Below are 17,930 nucleotides of genomic sequence, written 5' to 3' on the forward strand. Positions count from 1 at the left end.
CACAGACCGCAGGGTGAGCGCCCCCTGCTGGCCTCACTCACACCTCTTCCAGCAGCAACCTTAGTTTTTCCCAGGAGTCTCCCATCCAGGTACTGGCCAGGCTCACTCCTGCTGAGCTCCACTGGGCTGCCAGTTGTGAGCTGCAGAGTGATATGGCTGCTGATACATATTGTTTTCTCGTTATTATTAATTATGTTTGGAACTGTCCAAATACTGTCTTCATTGTGTGGTGTCGTCTGTCTTACTGTGTCGTGTCGTCTGTCTTACTGTGTCGTGTGCTGTACGACGTATGCGCCAAGAGATGCAAACCAGAATTGCGATGTTCAAGTATGTATGGGAATAAACTCTGCTCTATAATTCCCCTGGACACCTGCGTGTCGTGGGACTGCAAACATACAGTGAATACTGAACATGGACACTACAGTACAGTACACACAACATGAATGGTCACTGGCATTGTTAAGCACCCTGGGGCAACCTTGTTGTGAAAGTAGGGAGCGGAGTCGGCTGCGAAGAAACAGGTAAAGGTTTATTCCCTGCTCAAAAGGGAAAAAAAGAAGAAAAGAAACAACGTTTCCGCTGTGAAGTCTTCTTCACATGTGGTCGAAACGTCGTGTTTCTTTTCGTTTTCTTTCAGCGGGGAATAAACCTTTACCTCAGCTTCAGCTTTCATTTTTTACCTCAGCCTCAGCTTTCATTTTTACGCTGACGATACTCAAATATACATCCATACCAAACCCGACACTGATGTGGCTGTCTCTATTCTATCTAATTGCATCTCTGACATAAAAATTTGGATGACTCAAAACTTCCTTCATCTTAACTGTGACAAGACTGAAGTCATGCTTATTGGTACCCCCCATCAACTTCGTAAAGCCAGTCCTGTAACCCTGTCTGTAGATGGCTCTGTACTTGAGCTCCAATCAAAATTGAAAAACCTTGGGGTTATATTCGATTCTGGCTTAACATTCGACCCACATGTACAGCATACTGTCAAAACATCTTTTTTTCACCTTAGAAATATCGCAAGACTACGCCCTATGCTATCATTAACTGTGGCTGAAAAGCTGATCAACATATTTGTATTCTCTCGAATTGACTACTGCAATGCTCTGCTCCCTGGGGTATCTAAATCTACTCTGAACAAGCTGCAGTATGTCCAAAATTCAGCAGCCAGAATCCTGACCAGATCTAGTGCAAGTGTTCACATTACTCCTATCCTGGAGTCCTTGCACTGGCTTCCGGTCAAATTCCGCGTAGACTTTAAAATCCTCATGCTCACCTACAAGGCTTTACATGGCTTGGCACCTCAATACCTGTCTGAACTTTTATCGCCCTACTCCCCACCTCGCAACCTCCGCTCTTCAAATTCTGCCCTCCTTACTGTCCCCCAAGCCCGTCTACATTGTATGGGCGACAGGGCCTTCTCCTGCTATGCCCCCAAGCTCTGGAACTCCTTGCCCAAGGATATTAGAGAGTCACCTTCTCTAAACTCCTTCAAATCCAGACTCAAAACCCTCCTTTTCAGAAAAGCCTTTACTTAACTGGTTCCATTCTTCACCCCTCTGCTCTTCTTAATACCATCTTCCACGGTCTCCTCTATTGTTATTGTTGTATTGCTGTAATTATAATTGTGTCCTGTCTTGTGAAATTTTTCTTATTTATTGTTGTAGTCTTCTTATTTATTGTTATTGTCATCCTGTAAAGCGCTTTGAGAAGCCACCTTTAAAGGCGCTATATAAAATAAAGTTTATTATTATTATTATTATTATTACCTGTTCCCGATCTGCCAGTTACCGTTGGCTCCTTCACTAAGATGGCGGCCTGTGGCTTCCCTTGCCCTATGCCCTTTTCCCCCTCACGCCCCGGAAGTGCTATCGGAGAGAGCGGAAACATGTCTCTTTCAAAAACAGAACTGATCTGGGAGTGAATGGATGGTGTGGCGGGTTTCTACTCTCTTGTTTTTTTTTTGCGTTTTTTCCTCCTCCCACCACCTGTAGTTTTTCATTTTCTTGATCCGTAATCGAGCCCAAAGCTCCGGTTTCCGCGAGCCTGGGGTTTCGTGCTCGTCGCGCTGGGTCTGTTTGTTCCTTCAGCAGTATCTCCGCTCCCCGGCGGCTGCGGGACCTCTGACTCCGGCTGCTTTCAGCGGCATCGGACGGGAACATGTCGGACACGTGGAGCAACATCCAGGCTCACAAGAAACAGCTGGACTCGCTGCGCGAGCGGCTGCAGAGACGCCGCAAGGACACCACCCAGCTGGGCATCGGTAAGACACACACACTGGACTGGACTGGACTGGACTGGGGATGGGTAAGAGAGAGACACACTGGACTGGACTGTCCCACTGGGGATGGGTAAGAGAGAGACACACTGGACTGGACTGTCCCACTGGGGATGGGTAAGAGAGAGACACACTGGACTGGACTGTCCCACTGGGGATGGGTAAGAGAGAGACACACTGGACTGGACTGTCCCTGTGAAGCTTCGTGTCAGTGTCCTGTCCCTGGTCTGTCCCTGTGAAGTCTAAAGTCACTGTCCTGTCCCTGGTCTGTCCCTGTGAAGTCTTGTATCCCTGGTCTGTCCCTGTGAAGTCTCGTGTCCCTGGTCCGTCCCTGTGAAGTCTAGAGTCACTGTTCTGCCCCTGTGAAGTCTCGTGTTAGTGTCCTGTCCCTGTGAAGTCTCGTGTCCCTGTCCTGTCCCTGGTCTGTCCCTGTGAAGTCTCGTGTCCCTGTCCTGTCCCTGGTCTGTCCCTGTGAAGTCTCGTGTCACTGTCCTGTCCCTGTGAAGTCTCGTGTCCCTGTGAAGTCTCGTGTCCCTGTGAAGTCTCGTGTCAGTGTCCTGTCCCTGTGAAGTCTCGTGTCACTGTCCTGTCCCTGTGAAGTCTCGTGTCCCTGTCCTGTCCCTGGTCTGTCCCTGTGAAGTCTTGTGTCCCTGTCCTGTCCCTGGTCTGTCCCTGTGAAGTCTCGTGTCACTGTCCTGTCACTGTCCTGTCCCTGTGAAGTCTCGTGTCACTGTCCTGTCCCTGGTCTGTCCCTGTGAAGTCTCGTGTCACTGTCCTGTCACTGTCCTGTCCCTGTGAAGTCTCGTGTCCCTGTCCTGTCCCTGGTCTGTCCCTGTGAAGTCTCGTGTCAGTGTCCTGTCCCTGTGAAGTCTCGTGTCACTGTCCTGTCCCTGGTCTGTCCCTGTGAAGTCTCGTGTCACTGTCCTGTCCCTGGTCTGTCCCTGTGAAGTCTCGTGTCACTGTCCTGTCACTGTCCTGTCCCTGTGAAGTCTCGTGTCCCTGTCCTGTCCCTGGTCTGTCCCTGTGAAGTCTCGTGTCACTGTCCTGTCCCTGGTCTGTCCCTGTGAAGTCTCGTGTCACTGTCCTGTCACTGTCCTGTCCCTGTGAAGTCTCGTGTCCCTGTCCTGTCCCTGGTCTGTCCCTGTGAAGTCTCGTGTCAGTGTCCTGTCCCTGTGAAGTCTCGTGTCACTGTCCTGTCCCTGTGAAGTCTCGTGTCCCTGTCCTGTCCCTGGTCTGTCCCTGTGAAGTCTCGTGTCACTGTCCTGTCCCTGTCCTGTCCCTGTGAAGTCTCGTGTCCCTGTCCTGTCACTAACACCTGCACAGTGTCGTTACGAAGCCTGCTCTCCCCCTCTCAGAGGTGTGCACCGGAGAGGGAGGGGGCGTACGTAGTGACAGTCCTGGACCGGCCCTTCAGAACCCCCCACGGACCGAGCCAGCTGTCCCAGAGGCGACCCCCGACCCCGAGCTGGAGAGGAGGCTCCTGGGATACCTGTCGGAGATCGGCCTGTCTCTTCCCACTGACTCTCTGACCATCACAACTCAACTGAGCACGGTGAGTCCGGTGTAGGAACCCCTCTCTCTCAGTGCAGTGTTAATGTACTGGAGTGTCCAGTCAGTGTGTCTGTATGAACCCCTCTCTCTCAGTGCAGTGTTCATGTACTGGAGTGTCCAGTCAGTCAGTGTGTCTGTATGAACCCCTCTCTCTCAGTGCAGTGTTAATGTACTGGAGTGTCCAGTCAGTCAGTGTGTCTGTATGAACCCCTCTCTCTCAGTGCAGTGTTCATGTACTGGAGTGTCCAGTCAGTCAGTGTGTCTGTATGAACCCCTCTCTCTCAGTGCAGTGTTAATGTACTGGAGTGTCCAGTCAGTCAGTGTGTCTGTATGAACCCCTCTCTCTCAGTGCAGTGTTAATGTACTGGAGTGTCCAGTCAGTCAGTGTGTCTGTATGAACCCCTCTCTCTCAGTGCAGTGTTAATGTACTGGAGTGTCCAGTCAGTCAGTGTGTCTGTATGAACCCCTCTCTCTCAGTGCAGTGTTAATGTACTGGAGTGTCCAGTCAGTCAGTGTGTCTGTATGAACCCCTCTCTCTCAGTGCAGTGTTAATGTACTGGAGTGTCCAGTCAGTCAGTGTGTCTGTATGAACCCCTCTCTCTCAGTGCAGTGTTCATGTACCGGAGTGTCCAGTCAATCAGTGTGTCTGTATGAACCCCTCTCTCTCAGTGCAGTGTTCATGTACTGGAGTGTCCAGTCAGTGTGTCTGTATGAACCCCTCTCTCTCAGTGCAGTGTTAATGTACTGGAGTGTCCAGTCAGTGTGTCTGTATGAACCCCTCTCTCTCAGTGCAGTGTTAATGTACTGGAGTGTCCAGTCAGTCAGTGTGTCTGTATGAACCCCTCTCTCTCAGTGCAGTGTTAATGTACTGGAGTGTCCAGTCAGTCAGTGTGTCTGTATGAACCCCTCTCTCTCAGTGCAGTGTTAATGTACTGGAGTGTCCAGTCAGTGTGTCTGTATGAACCCCTCTCTCTCAGTGCATTGTTAATGTACTGGAGTGTCCAGTCAGTCAGTGTGTCTGTATGAACCCCTCTCTCTCAGTGCAGTGTTAATGTACTGGAGTGTCCAGTCAGTCAGTGTGTCTGTATGAACCCCTCTCTCTCAGTGCGGTGTTAATGTACTGGAGTGTCCAGTCAGTCAGGGTGTCTGTATGAACCCCTCTCTCTCAGTGCAGTGTTAATGTACTGGAGTGTCCAGTCAGTCAGTGTGTCTGTATGAACCCCTCTCTCTCAGTGCAGTGTTAATGTACTGGAGTGTCCAGTCAGTCAGTGTGTCTGTATGAACCCCTCTCTCTCAGTGCAGTGTTAATGTACTGGAGTGTCCAGTCAGTCAGTGTGTCTGTATGAACCCCTCTCTCTCAGTGCAGTGTTAATGTACTGGAGTGTCCAGTCAGTCAGTGTGTCTGTATGAACCCCTCTCTCTCAGTGCAGTGTTAATGTACTGGAGTGTCCAGTCAGTCAGTGTGTCTGTATGAACCCCTCTCTCTCAGTGCAGTGTTAATGTACTGGAGTGTCCAGTCAGTCAGTGTGTCTGTATGAACCCCTCTCTCTCAGTGCAGTGTTAATGTACTGGAGTGTCCAGTCAGTCAGTGTGTCTGTATGAACCCCTCTCTCTCAGTGCAGTGTTCATGTACTGGAGTGTCCAGTCAGTGTGTCTGTATGAACCCCTCTCTCTCAGTGCAGTGTTAATGTACTGGAGTGTCCAGTCAGTGTGTCTGTATGAACCCCTCTCTCTCAGTGCAGTGTTAATGTACTGGAGTGTCCAGTCAGTCAGTGTGTCTGTATGAACCCCTCTCTCTCAGTGCAGTGTTAATGTACTGGAGTGTCCAGTCAGTGTGTCTGTATGAACCCCTCTCTCTCAGTGCAGTGTTAATGTACTGGAGTGTCCAGTCAGTCAGTGTGTCTGTATGAACCCCTCTCTCTCAGTGCAGTGTTAATGTACTGGAGTGTCCAGTCAGTCAGGGTGTCTGTATGAACCCCTCTCTCTCAGTGCAGTGTTAATGTACTGGAGTGTCCAGTCAGTCAGGGTGTCTGTATGAACCCCTCTCTCTCAGTGCAGTGTTAATGTACTGGAGTGTCCAGTCAGTCAGGGTGTCTGTATGAACCCCTCTCTCTCAGTGCAGTGTTAATGTACTGGAGTGTCCAGTCAGTCAGTGTGTCTGTATGAACCCCTCTCTCTCAGTGCAGTGTTAATGTACTGGAGTGTCCAGTCAGTCAGTGTGTCTGTATGAACCCCTCTCTCTCAGTGCAGTGTTAATGTACTGGAGTGTCCAGTCAGTCAGTGTGTCTGTATGAACCCCTCTCTCTCAGTGCAGTGTTAATGTACTGGAGTGTCCAGTCAGTCAGTGTGTCTGTATGAACCCCTCTCTCTCAGTGCAGTGTTAATGTACTGGAGTGTCCAGTCAGTGTGTCTGTATGAACCCCTCTCTCTCAGTGCAGTGTTCATGTGCCGGAGTGTCCAGTCAGTCTGTATTTACTTTTGTCTCTCTCTCAGCCTGAGGCTCCAGTCTCTCATGCCAGTATACAGAGTCTACTGCTGAAGTTTTCAGCCCAGGAGCTGATCGAAGTCCGCCAGCCTTCACTGTCCTCGGTCTCGTCTGCGACGCTGGTGACCTCCGTCGACCACCCCAAGCTGTGGGCCATGATCGGGGGCGGAGCCCTGGTCCAGAGGGGCGGGGCCAAACGCAAGGGGGAGGAGCTGCAGCACCCCCACCACAAGATCGGTGCGTCCCCCTCGGAGCAGGCCACGCCCTCCCCCCCAGCTCCCTCCTCCCTCTCCGTGGCAGTGCCCTCCAGCCAGCTGACGAGCTCGGGTGATTGGAAGCCCTCGGGGGGAGGAGGGGCCGAGAAGAAGGGACGGGCCAGCAAGAACCAGGCTTCCCATCTGGACATGGAGATAGAGAGCCTGCTGAGCCAGCAGTCCACCAAAGAGCAGCAGAACAAGAAGGTACAGAGGGAGGCAGGGAGGGAGGGAGGGAGAGGGAGGGCGGAGAGTCTGGGTTGTGTGTCACACTTGTCACGTGTGGTTCTGTGTGTAGATGCCTGTCTGTGCGCGGTTGAGTGGGACTGGCCGTCTCTCGGGGCTCGGTTGGTTGGGACTGGCCGTCTCTCGGGGCTCGGTTGGTTGGGACTGGCCGTCTCTCGGGGCTCGGTTTGGTTGGGACGGGCCGTCTCTCGGGGCTCGGTTTGGTTGGGACGGGCCGTCTCTCGGGGCTCGGTTTGGTTGGGACGGGCCGTCTCTCGGGGCTCTGTTTGATTGGGACTGGCCGTCTCTCGGGGCTCGGTTGATTGGGACTGGCCGTCTCTCGGGGCTCAGTTGGATTGGGACTGGCCATCTTTTTGGCTGACTGTGACTTGATTGTGATTGATTGTGTCTTAGTTTGTGTGCTGACAGATCCTGAACTTTGTGAGCACTGTCCCTCTCGACACCTCTCTCTATCCAGGTGAGTCGCGAGATCCTGGAGCTGCTGAACACCAGCTCTGCGAAAGAGCAGTCCATCGTGGAGAAGTTCCGCTCTCGGGGAAGAGCGCAGGTCCAGGAGTTCTGTGATCACGGCACCAAGGAGGAGTGTGTGAGAGCAAGAGACGGCACTGAGCCCTGCAGCAAACTGCACTTCAGGTACTGAGAGAGGGGTTCATACAGACACACTGACTGACTGACTGGACACTCCAGTACATTAACACTGCACTGAGAGAGAGGGGTTCATACAGACACACTGACTGACTGGACACTCCAGTACATTAACACTGCACTGAGAGAGAGGGGTTCATACAGACACACTGACTGACTGGACACTCCAGTACATTAACACTGCACTGAGAGAGAGGGGTTCATATAGACACACTGACTGACTGGACACTCCAGTACATTAACACTGCACTGAGAGAGAGGGGTTCATACAGACACACTGACTGACTGGACACTCCAGTACATTAACACTGCACTGAGAGAGAGGGGTTCATACAGACACACTGACTGGACACTCCAGTACATTAACACTGCACTGAGAGAGAGGGGTTCATACAGACACACTGACTGACTGGACACTCCAGTACATTAACACTGCACTGAGAGAGAGGGGTTCCTACAGACACTCTGGACTCTACAGGGTGGTGTTTCCTGTGTTCGCCCCTCGCTGCTGCTGTCAGTGTGATCGTACGCCCTGTGCCCTGCAGGCGCATCATCAACAAGCACACGGACGAGACGCTGGGCGACTGCTCCTTCCTCAACACCTGCTTCCACATGGACACCTGCAAGTACGTCCACTACGAGATCGACAGCCCCCCCGAGGGCGAGGGGGGCACGGGCGGGCCGCAGGGCGTGGCCGCAGAGATGGGGCTCCACCCGGGCGACGCCGACCACACGGCAGGGAAGCTCTTCCCCGCGCAGGTGAGCGACTGCGCGTGGGTGCGTGTGTGCACGCGTCTTCACGGTTGTGTTCAAGCGTGTGTTGCGAGTCTGTGTGCGTGAATAAGGAAATGTTCGTGCCGGTGAAAGTGTTGAGCGTTAGCGAGTCAATGTGTGTGTCTGCGTCCGCGTGTGTGTGCGACTGAGTGTGAATCCGCATCATCAGCACTGAAACAGCCAGAAGTTTTCTGTTCCTCATTCTTCTGGAATCTGCAGTCCCTGTCTGTGTCGGTGATGATGATGGTGATGATGAAGAGGTCTTGTTGTTGTCTCCAGTCCCAGTGGATCTGCTGTGATATCCAGTACCTGTCTGTGTCAGTGATGATGATGATGATGGTGATGAGGTCTTGTTGTTGTCTCCAATCCCAGTGGATCTGCTGTGATATCCAGTACCTGTCTGTGTCAGTGATGATGATGATGATGAGAGGTCTTGTTGTTGTCTCCAATCCCAGTGGATCTGCTGTGATATCCAGTACCTGTCTGTGTCAGTGATGATGATGATGATGAGGTCTTGTTGTTGTCTCCAATCCCAGTGGATCTGCTGTGATATCCAGTACCTGTCTGTGTCAGTGATGATGATGATGATGATGAGGTCTTGTTGTTGTCTCCAATCCCAGTGGATCTGCTGTGATATCCAGTACCTGTCTGTGTCAGTGATGATGATGATGATGAGGTCTTGTTGTTGTCTCCAATCCCAGTGGATCTGCTGTGATATCCAGTACCTGTCTGTGTCAGTGATGATGATGATGATGATGAGGTCTTGTTGTTGTCTCCAATCCCAGTGGATCTGCTGTGATATCCAGTACCTGTCTGTGTCAGTGATGATGATGATGATGATGATGATGAGGTCTTGTTGTTGTCTCCAATCCCAGTGGATCTGCTGTGATATCCAGTACCTGTCTGTGTCAGTGATGATGATGATGATGATGAGGTCTTGTTGTTGTCTCCAATCCCAGTGGATCTGCTGTGATATCCAGTACATGTCTGTGTCAGTGATGATGATGATGATGAGGTCTTGTTGTTGTCTCCAATCCCAGTGGATCTGCTGTGATATCCAGTACCTGTCTGTGTCAGTGATGATGATGATGAGGTCTTGTTGTTGTCTCCAATCCCAGTGGATCTGCTGTGATATCCAGTACCTGTCTGTGTCAGTGATGATGATGATGATGATGATGATGATGAGGTCTTGTTGTTGTCTCCAATCCCAGTGGATCTGCTGTGATATCCAGTACCTGTCTGTGTCAGTGATGATGATGATGATGATGAGGTCTTGTTGTTGTCTCCAATCCCAGTGGATCTGCTGTGATATCCAGTACCTGTCTGTGTCAGTGATGATGATGATGATGAGAGGTCTTGTTGTTGTCTCCAATCCCAGTGGATCTGCTGTGATATCCAGTACCTGTCTGTGTCAGTGATGATGATGATGATGAGGTCTTGTTGTTGTCTCCAATCCCAGTGGATCTGCTGTGATATCCAGTACCTGTCTGTGTCAGTGATGATGATGATGATGATGAGGTCTTGTTGTTGTCTCCAATCCCAGTGGATCTGCTGTGATATCCAGTACCTGTCTGTGTCAGTGATGATGATGATGATGAGGTCTTGTTGTTGTCTCCAATCCCAGTGGATCTGCTGTGATATCCAGTACCTGTCTGTGTCAGTGATGATGATGATGATGATGAGGTCTTGTTGTTGTCTCCAATCCCAGTGGATCTGCTGTGATATCCAGTACCTGTCTGTGTCAGTGATGATGATGATGATGATGATGATGATGATGATGAGGTCTTGTTGTTGTCTCCAATCCCAGTGGATCTGCTGTGATATCCAGTACCTGTCTGTGTCAGTGATGATGATGATGATGATGAGGTCTTGTTGTTGTCTCCAATCCCAGTGGATCTGCTGTGATATCCAGTACATGTCTGTGTCAGTGATGATGATGATGATGAGGTCTTGTTGTTGTCTCCAATCCCAGTGGATCTGCTGTGATATCCAGTACCTGTCTGTGTCAGTGATGATGATGATGAGGTCTTGTTGTTGTCTCCAATCCCAGTGGATCTGCTGTGATATCCAGTACCTGTCTGTGTCAGTGATGATGATGATGATGATGAGGTCTTGTTGTTGTCTCCAATCCCAGTGGATCTGCTGTGATATCCAGTACCTGTCTGTGTCAGTGATGATGATGATGATGATGAGGTCTTGTTGTTGTCTCCAATCCCAGTGGATCTGCTGTGATATCCAGTACCTGTCTGTGTCAGTGATGATGATGATGATGAGAGGTCTTGTTGTTGTCTCCAATCCCAGTGGATCTGCTGTGATATCCAGTACCTGTCTGTGTCAGTGATGATGATGATGATGAGGTCTTGTTGTTGTCTCCAATCCCAGTGGATCTGCTGTGATATCCAGTACCTGTCTGTGTCAGTGATGATGATGATGATGATGAGGTCTTGTTGTTGTCTCCAATCCCAGTGGATCTGCTGTGATATCCAGTACCTGTCTGTGTCAGTGATGATGATGATGATGAGGTCTTGTTGTTGTCTCCAATCCCAGTGGATCTGCTGTGATATCCAGTACCTGTCTGTGTCAGTGATGATGATGATGATGAGGTCTTGTTGTTGTCTCCAATCCCAGTGGATCTGCTGTGATATCCAGTACCTGTCTGTGTCAGTGATGATGATGATGATGAGAGGTCTTGTTGTTGTCTCCAATCCCAGTGGATCTGCTGTGGTATCCAGTACCTGTCTGTGTCAGTGATGATGATGATGAGGTCTTGTTGTTGTCTCCAATCCCAGTGGATCTGCTGTGATATCCAGTACCTGTCTGTGTCAGTGATGATGGTGATGATGATGAGGTCTTGTTGTTGTCTCCAATCCCAGTGGATCTGCTGTGATATCCAGTACCTGTCTGTGTCAGTGATGATGATGATGATGAGAGGTCTTGTTGTTGTCTCCAATCCCAGTGGATCTGCTGTGGTATCCAGTACCTGTCTGTGTCAGTGATGATGATGATGATGATGATGAGGTCTTGTTGTTGTCTCCAATCCCAGTGGATCTGCTGTGATATCCAGTACCTGTCTGTGTTGGTGATGATGATGATGATGATGATGAGGTCTTGTTGTTGTCTCCAATCCCAGTGGATCTGCTGTGATATCCGGTACCTGTCTGTGTCAGTGATGATGATGATGATGAGGTCTTGTTGTTGTCTCCAATCCCAGTGGATCTGCTGTGATATCCAGTACCTGTCTGTGTCAGTGATGATGATGATGATGAGGTCTTGTTGTTGTCTCCAATCCCAGTGGATCTGCTGTGATATCCAGTACCTGTCTGTGTCAGTGATGATGATGATGAGGTCTTGTTGTTGTCTCCAATCCCAGTGGATCTGCTGTGATATCCAGTACCTGTCTGTGTCAGTGATGATGATGATGATGAGGTCTTGTTGTTGTCTCCAATCCCAGTGGATCTGCTGTGATATCCAGTACCTGTCTGTGTCAGTGATGATGATGATGAGGTCTTGTTGTTGTCTCCAATCCCAGTGGATCTGCTGTGATATCCAGTACCTGTCTGTCAGTGATGATGATGAAGATGATGATGAAGAGGTCTTGTTGTTGTCTCCAATCCCAGTGGATCTGCTTTGATATCCAGTACCTGTCTGTGTCAGTGATGATGATGATGGTGATGATGAGGTCTTGTTGTTGTCTCCAGTCCCAGTGGATCTGCTGTGATATCCAGTACCTGTCTGTGTCAGTGATGATGATGATGAAGAGGTCTTGTTGTTGTCTCCAATCCCAGTGGATCTGCTGTGATATCCAGTACCTGTCTGTGTCAGTGATGATGATGATGATGATGAGGTCTTGTTGTTGTCTCCAATCCCAGTGGATCTGCTGTGATATCCGGTACCTGGACGTGTCAGTGATGATGATGATGATGATGAGGTCTTGTTGTTGTCTCCAATCCCAGTGGATCTGCTGTGATATCCAGTACCTGTCTGTGTCAGTGATGATGATGATGATGAGGTCTTGTTGTTGTCTCCAATCCCAGTGGATCTGCTGTGATATCCGGTACCTGGACGTGTCAGTGATGATGATGATGATGAGAGGTCTTGTTGTTGTCTCCAATCCCAGTGGATCTGCTGTGATATCCGGTACCTGGACGTGTCGATCCTGGGGAAGTTTGCGGTGGTGATGGCCGACCCCCCCTGGGATATCCACATGGAGCTGCCGTACGGAACGCTAACAGACGACGAAATGAGGAAGCTCAACATCCCTATCCTGCAGGACGATGGCTTCCTCTTCCTCTGGGTCACTGGCAGGTGATCAGTAATCTATAACCAGTAGCCTGTGTCTCATCAGTAAACCACCATTCTGTAGACAGCTGACTGGTAGGTTATGGGTCATCTGTAATCAATAGCCTGTGTCTCTGTGACTGTACTCTGACCAGTAGCAACTTTCCCCAGGAGACCTTTTTGATTACTGATGACTAATCAGTAATCAATATTGGGTAATTGATCGGTAATCCATACCTGATGAGTCATATCTTCACATAGATCTCTTCTCAGCCCTGCTGCAGCGAGTAGCTATCAATAATTCCTCATCGATCGCGTTCCTGTGCGTCAGGGGTGGGTGAAGTGTAACCCGTGTTCAGAGCTGACCCGCGAGAGGGCAGCGATGCCAGCTGTCGTCAGTAGGGGGCGTGTGTGAGTTAACAGCCTCTCCCTGCGTGTCTCTGCCCTCCCCTCTCTCCACAGGGCCATGGAGCTGGGCAGGGAGTGTCTCAGTCTGTGGGGGTGAGTGTCTGTATGAACCCCTCTCTCCCAGTGCAGTGTTAATGTACTGGAGTGTCCAGTCAGTGTGTCTGTATGAACCCCTCTCTCTCAGTGCAGTGTTAATGTACTGGAGTGTCCAGTCAGTGTGTCTGTATGAACCCCTCTCTCTCAGTGCAGTGTTAATGTACTGGAGTGTCCAGTCAGTCAGTGTGTCTGTATGAACCCCTCTCTCTCAGTGCAGTGTTAATGTACTGGAGTGTCCAGTCAGTCAGTGTGTCTGTATGAACCCCTCTCTCTCAGTGCAGTGTTAATATACTGGAGTGTCCAGTCAGTCAGTGTGTCTGTATGAACCCCTCTCTCTCAGTGCAGTGTTAATGTACTGGAGTGTCCAGTCAGTCAGTGTGTCTGTATGAACCCCTCTCTCTCAGTGCAGTGTTAATGTACTGGAGTGTCCAGTCAGTCAGTGTGTCTGTATGAACCCCTCTCTCTCAGTGCAGTGTTAATGTACTGGAGTGTCCAGTCAGTCAGTGTGTCTGTATGAACCCCTCTCTCTCAGTGCAGTGTTAATGTACTGGAGTGTCCAGTCAGTGTGTCTGTATGAACCCCTCTCTCTCAGTGCAGTGTTAATGTACTGGAGTGTCCAGTCAGTCAGTGTGTCTGTATGAACCCCTCTCTCTCAGTGCAGTGTTAATGTACTGGAGTGTCCAGTCAGTCAGTGTGTCTGTATGAACCCCTCTCTCTCAGTGCAGTGTTAATGTACTGGAGTGTCCAGTCAGTCAGTGTGTCTGTATGAACCCCTCTCTCTCAGTGCAGTGTTAATGTACTGGAGTGTCCAGTCAGTCAGTGTGTCTGTATGAACCCCTCTCTCTCAGTGCAGTGTTAATGTACTGGAGTGTCCAGTCAGTGTGTCTGTATGAACCCCTCTCTCTCAGTGCAGTGTTAATGTACTGGAGTGTCCAGTCAGTCAGTGTGTCTGTATGAACCCCTCTCTCTCAGTGCAGTGTTAATGTACTGGAGTGTCCAGTCAGTCAGTGTGTCTGTATGAACCCCTCTCTCTCAGTGCAGTGTTAATGTACTGGAGTGTCCAGTCAGTGTGTCTGTATTAACCCCTCTCTCTCAGTGCAGTGTTAATGTACTGGAGTGTCCAGTCAGTCAGTGTGTCTGTATGAACCCCTCTCTCTCAGTGCAGTGTTAATGTACTGGAGTGTCCAGTCAGTCAGTGTGTCTGTATGAACCCCTCTCTCTCAGTGCAGTGTTAATGTACTGGAGTGTCCAGTCAGTCAGTGTGTCTGTATGAACCCCTCTCTCTCAGTGCAGTGTTAATGTACTGGAGTGTCCAGTCAGTCAGTGTGTCTGTATGAACCCCTCTCTCTCAGTGCAGTGTTAATGTACTGGAGTGTCCAGTCAGTCAGTGTGTCTGTATGAACCCCTCTCTCTCAGTGCAGTGTTAATGTACTGGAGTGTCCAGTCAGTCAGTGTGTCTGTATGAACCCCTCTCTCTCAGTGCAGTGTTAATGTACTGGAGTGTCCAGTCAGTCAGTGTGTCTGTATGAACCCCTCTCTCTCAGTGCAGTGTTAATGTACTGGAGTGTCCAGTCAGTCAGTGTGTCTGTATGAACCCCTCTCTCTCAGTGCAGTGTTAATGTACTGGAGTGTCCAGTCAGTGTGTCTGTATGAACCCCTCTCTCTCAGTGCAGTGTTAATGTACTGGAGTGTCCAGTCAGTCAGTGTGTCTGTATGAACCCCTCTCTCTCAGTGCAGTGTTAATGTACTGGAGTGTCCAGTCAGTCAGTGTGTCTGTATGAACCCCTCTCTCTCAGTGCAGTGTTAATTTACTGGAGTGTCCAGTCAGTCAGTGTGTCTGTATGAACCCCTCTCTCTCAGTGCAGTGTTAATGTACTGGAGTGTCCAGTCAGTCAGTGTGTCTGTATGAACCCCTCTCTCTCAGTGCAGTGTTAATGTACTGGAGTGTCCAGTCAGTCAGTGTGTCTGTATGAACCCCTCTCTCTCTTTCTTAGATATGAGCGTGTTGATGAAATTATCTGGGTGAAAACAAACCAGTTACAGAGGATAATTCGGACTGGGAGAACTGGCCATTGGCTCAATCATGGCAAGGAGCACTGTCTGGTTAGTCTGTCTCATAATGAGCATTCTGCACCCTCCTTGGGTCCTCTCTCTTTCTCTCTCTCTCTCGCTCTCTCTCGCTCTCTGTCCAGGACGCCCCAGCGGAGTGTGGGGTTTGTGGGGTGTGTTACAAGACCACCCTGGGGACACATAGACGGTGCACGACTAATGTTGTTATTATCAATTCCCAACACCTCTATAGCTCTATCCTGGACCCTCCACTCCTCTCCCAGCGCTGTCCAGTACTGGGGAACCCCTCCACCCCCCCAGTGTGATGATGCTCCAGTCCGCTCACACACTCCAGCTCTCCGTGGGGAGGAGAGCAGTGTGATGAGGCCAGTTCAGAGAGGGGGGTGATCAGGAGGCCATGACTGGTAAAGACCAGGGGGAGTCTGTCCAGGACACTGGGGTCACACCCCTACTCTTTCTGAGAGACACCCTGGGGTCTTGACTGACCACAGAGAGGCAGGACCTCAGTTTCACGTCTCATCTGAAGGACGGCACCTTGTTTACAGTCTAGTGTCCCCGTCACTGTCCTGGGGCGTTAGGACCCACACAGACCGCAGGGTGAGCGCCCCCTGCTGGCCCCACTCACACCTCTCCCAGGTACTGGCCTATCTCACCCTGAGCCCCAGTGGGCTGTCAGTGAGCTGCAGGGGGATATGGCTGCTGTGCAAAGCGAGGCGTGACTCCTGGCAGGTGCCTGTCCTTGTGGTGCTGGCCGGCGTGGCGTGGGCGCGCTGTGCTGACCGTGTCTGGTGTTGATCGACAGGTGGGAGTGAAGGGCAACCCCCAGGGCTTCAACAGAGGCCTGGACTGCGACGTCATCGTGGCCGAGGTGAGACACTGCTGCTCCCATCTTCTCTGAAACCTGGCTTGGACAATTGTCATGAGGACTGTTCACACTCATAACCTTATAATCACACTTCTCACCCCCTTTCAAAGGAGTGTTAATGTACTGGAGTGTCCAGTCAGTCAGTGTGTCTGTATGAACCCCTCTCTCTCAGTGCAGTGTTAATGTACTGGAGTGTCCAGTCAGTCAGTGTGTCTGTAGGAACCCCTCTCTCTCAGTGCAGTGTTAATGTACTGGAGTGTCCAGTCAGTCAGTGTGTCTGTATGAACCCCTCTCTCTCAGTGCAGTGTTAATGTACTGGAGTGTCCAGTCAGTGTGTCTGTATGAACCCCTCTCTCTCAGTGCAGTGTTAATGTACTGGAGTGTCCAGTCAGTCAGTGTGTCTCTCTCTGTCCACTCAGCCTGTCTATTTGAGCTCTGTGTTCCTCTCAGGTTCGCTCCACCAGTCACAAGCCAGATGAGATATATGGGATGATTGAGAGACTTTCTCCAGGCACACGGAAGATAGAGCTGTTTGGTCGGCCGCACAATGTCCAGCCCAACTGGTAAGGGATGTCCTGTGTCCGGCCCTCTTCATGAGCTGGCTTGTCTTCGCGCCAAACTTATCTTTTAGACTCAAGGCCAGAAAGTTCAACCTTTGTCTCATCAGACCATAAGAAGTGTTCCCACATGGTTTGGGGTGATCGGATATATTTTTTTTGCAAAATGTGGACGGGCTTGGATGTTGTTTTTTGGGAGAAAGGGCTTCCCTCCTGCCACCCTCCCCCACAGCCCAGACGTGTGCGGAGTACGGGAGAGTGTCGTCCCATACCAGCAGTGACCAGTACCTACCGGGAATTCCTGCAGCTCCTTTAATGTTGCTGTCGGCCTCTTAGCCTCCCTGACAAGTTTTCCCCGTGTCCTGTCATCGATTATGGAGGGTCGTCCTGGTCTTGGCAGTGTCCCCGTGTCTCCCCTTGTTGATGACAGTGCTCCATGGCACATCCGATGCCTTTATATTCTTTTAGACCCCTCTCCCGATCAGTGCCTTTCAACAGTAGGATCCCCTAGATGTCTTGTCAGCTCCTTGCGGACCATGGCTGTCCCAGTAGGATGCAGCCACGCCAGTTTCAAGGAAATCCTACAGGAACAGCTGGTGTCTGTGTGGGCTTAATCAGAACCACTGTCTGACGGCAGGTGTCTGCTGCTTACCTTTGGACAGGACTGTGACTGCGACTGATCAACCCTGAACTCGGCTACAGCCCACACTGTAAAGGGTGTGCACTCGTATGCCACCAGGGTGTTGGAGGTTTTTCATTTCAATTATTTTTCCTAATAATGATTTGTTTTTCTCTTGAATTTTGTTGGTTGCAAGGTCACATTAAAGATGGGGGAAAAATGTCTCACATGATGTCATCGTGATTTCTGGCTTTACATGGCAAGAGCCTTCCCTTTCAGTAAGAGTGTCTGTACTGACCCCTCTGTGCTTCAGGGTCACGCTGGGGAACCAGCTGGACGGGATCCACCTGCTGGACCCGGACGTTGTCGCTCGGTTCAAGAAGAGGTACCCTGACGGGGTCATCTCCAAACCCAAGAACATGTAGGCTGGGCGCCGGGCGGCCGCGCTGCTGTGGAGAGGTCGGACTGCAGCCCCCAGACTCACGGAGATTCATTTTCTACAGCTGTTTTATTTAAGAAAATAAATTTGATTTGATCTGATGGGATGAAATCTGTGAGGAGCCGTTTCTTTCTGGCTGGGCTGTCGCACTGCCACGATTAATGGATGAATTCAGGGCGACTGGTCCTGCTGGACTGGGGCTCCCCAGGATCAGGGCTGGGGTCCCCCAGTCTAAAGTCATGCACAGAGTGAGGATTTCAGGGTGACTGGTCCTGCTGGACTGGGGCGCCCCAGGACCCGGGAGCTCGTTCACAAGGTGCAGATCGAAATGGATCAGACCTCCGTGAAGACGGGGTTGT

The 17,930-nt window shown here is 50.6% G+C and overlaps 1 protein-coding gene across 1 annotated transcript; it reads left to right on the forward strand.

Annotated features, from left to right (window-relative positions):
• The first annotated feature begins 1,882 nt into the window (after positions 1 to 1,882).
• Positions 1,883 to 17,682, forward strand: mettl3 (methyltransferase like 3). Its single transcript, XM_088634268.1, has 11 exons — positions 1,883 to 2,269; positions 3,640 to 3,836; positions 6,329 to 6,781; positions 7,278 to 7,453; positions 8,011 to 8,224; positions 12,357 to 12,544; positions 12,980 to 13,018; positions 15,016 to 15,124; positions 15,894 to 15,959; positions 16,407 to 16,519; positions 17,446 to 17,682. The coding sequence occupies exons 1-11, from the start codon at positions 2,167 to 2,169 to the stop codon at positions 17,555 to 17,557; spliced, it is 1,770 nt and encodes a 589-aa protein (XP_088490394.1). The 5' UTR covers positions 1,883 to 2,166; the 3' UTR covers positions 17,558 to 17,682.
• Positions 17,683 to 17,930: the final 248 nt, after the last annotated feature.

The sequence above is a fragment of the Lepisosteus platostomus genome, chromosome 6 (assembly GCF_059453375.1).
Source record: "Lepisosteus platostomus isolate fLepPlt1 chromosome 6, fLepPlt1.hap1, whole genome shotgun sequence".
In the NCBI taxonomy this organism is placed as follows: domain Eukaryota; kingdom Metazoa; phylum Chordata; class Actinopteri; order Semionotiformes; family Lepisosteidae; genus Lepisosteus; species Lepisosteus platostomus.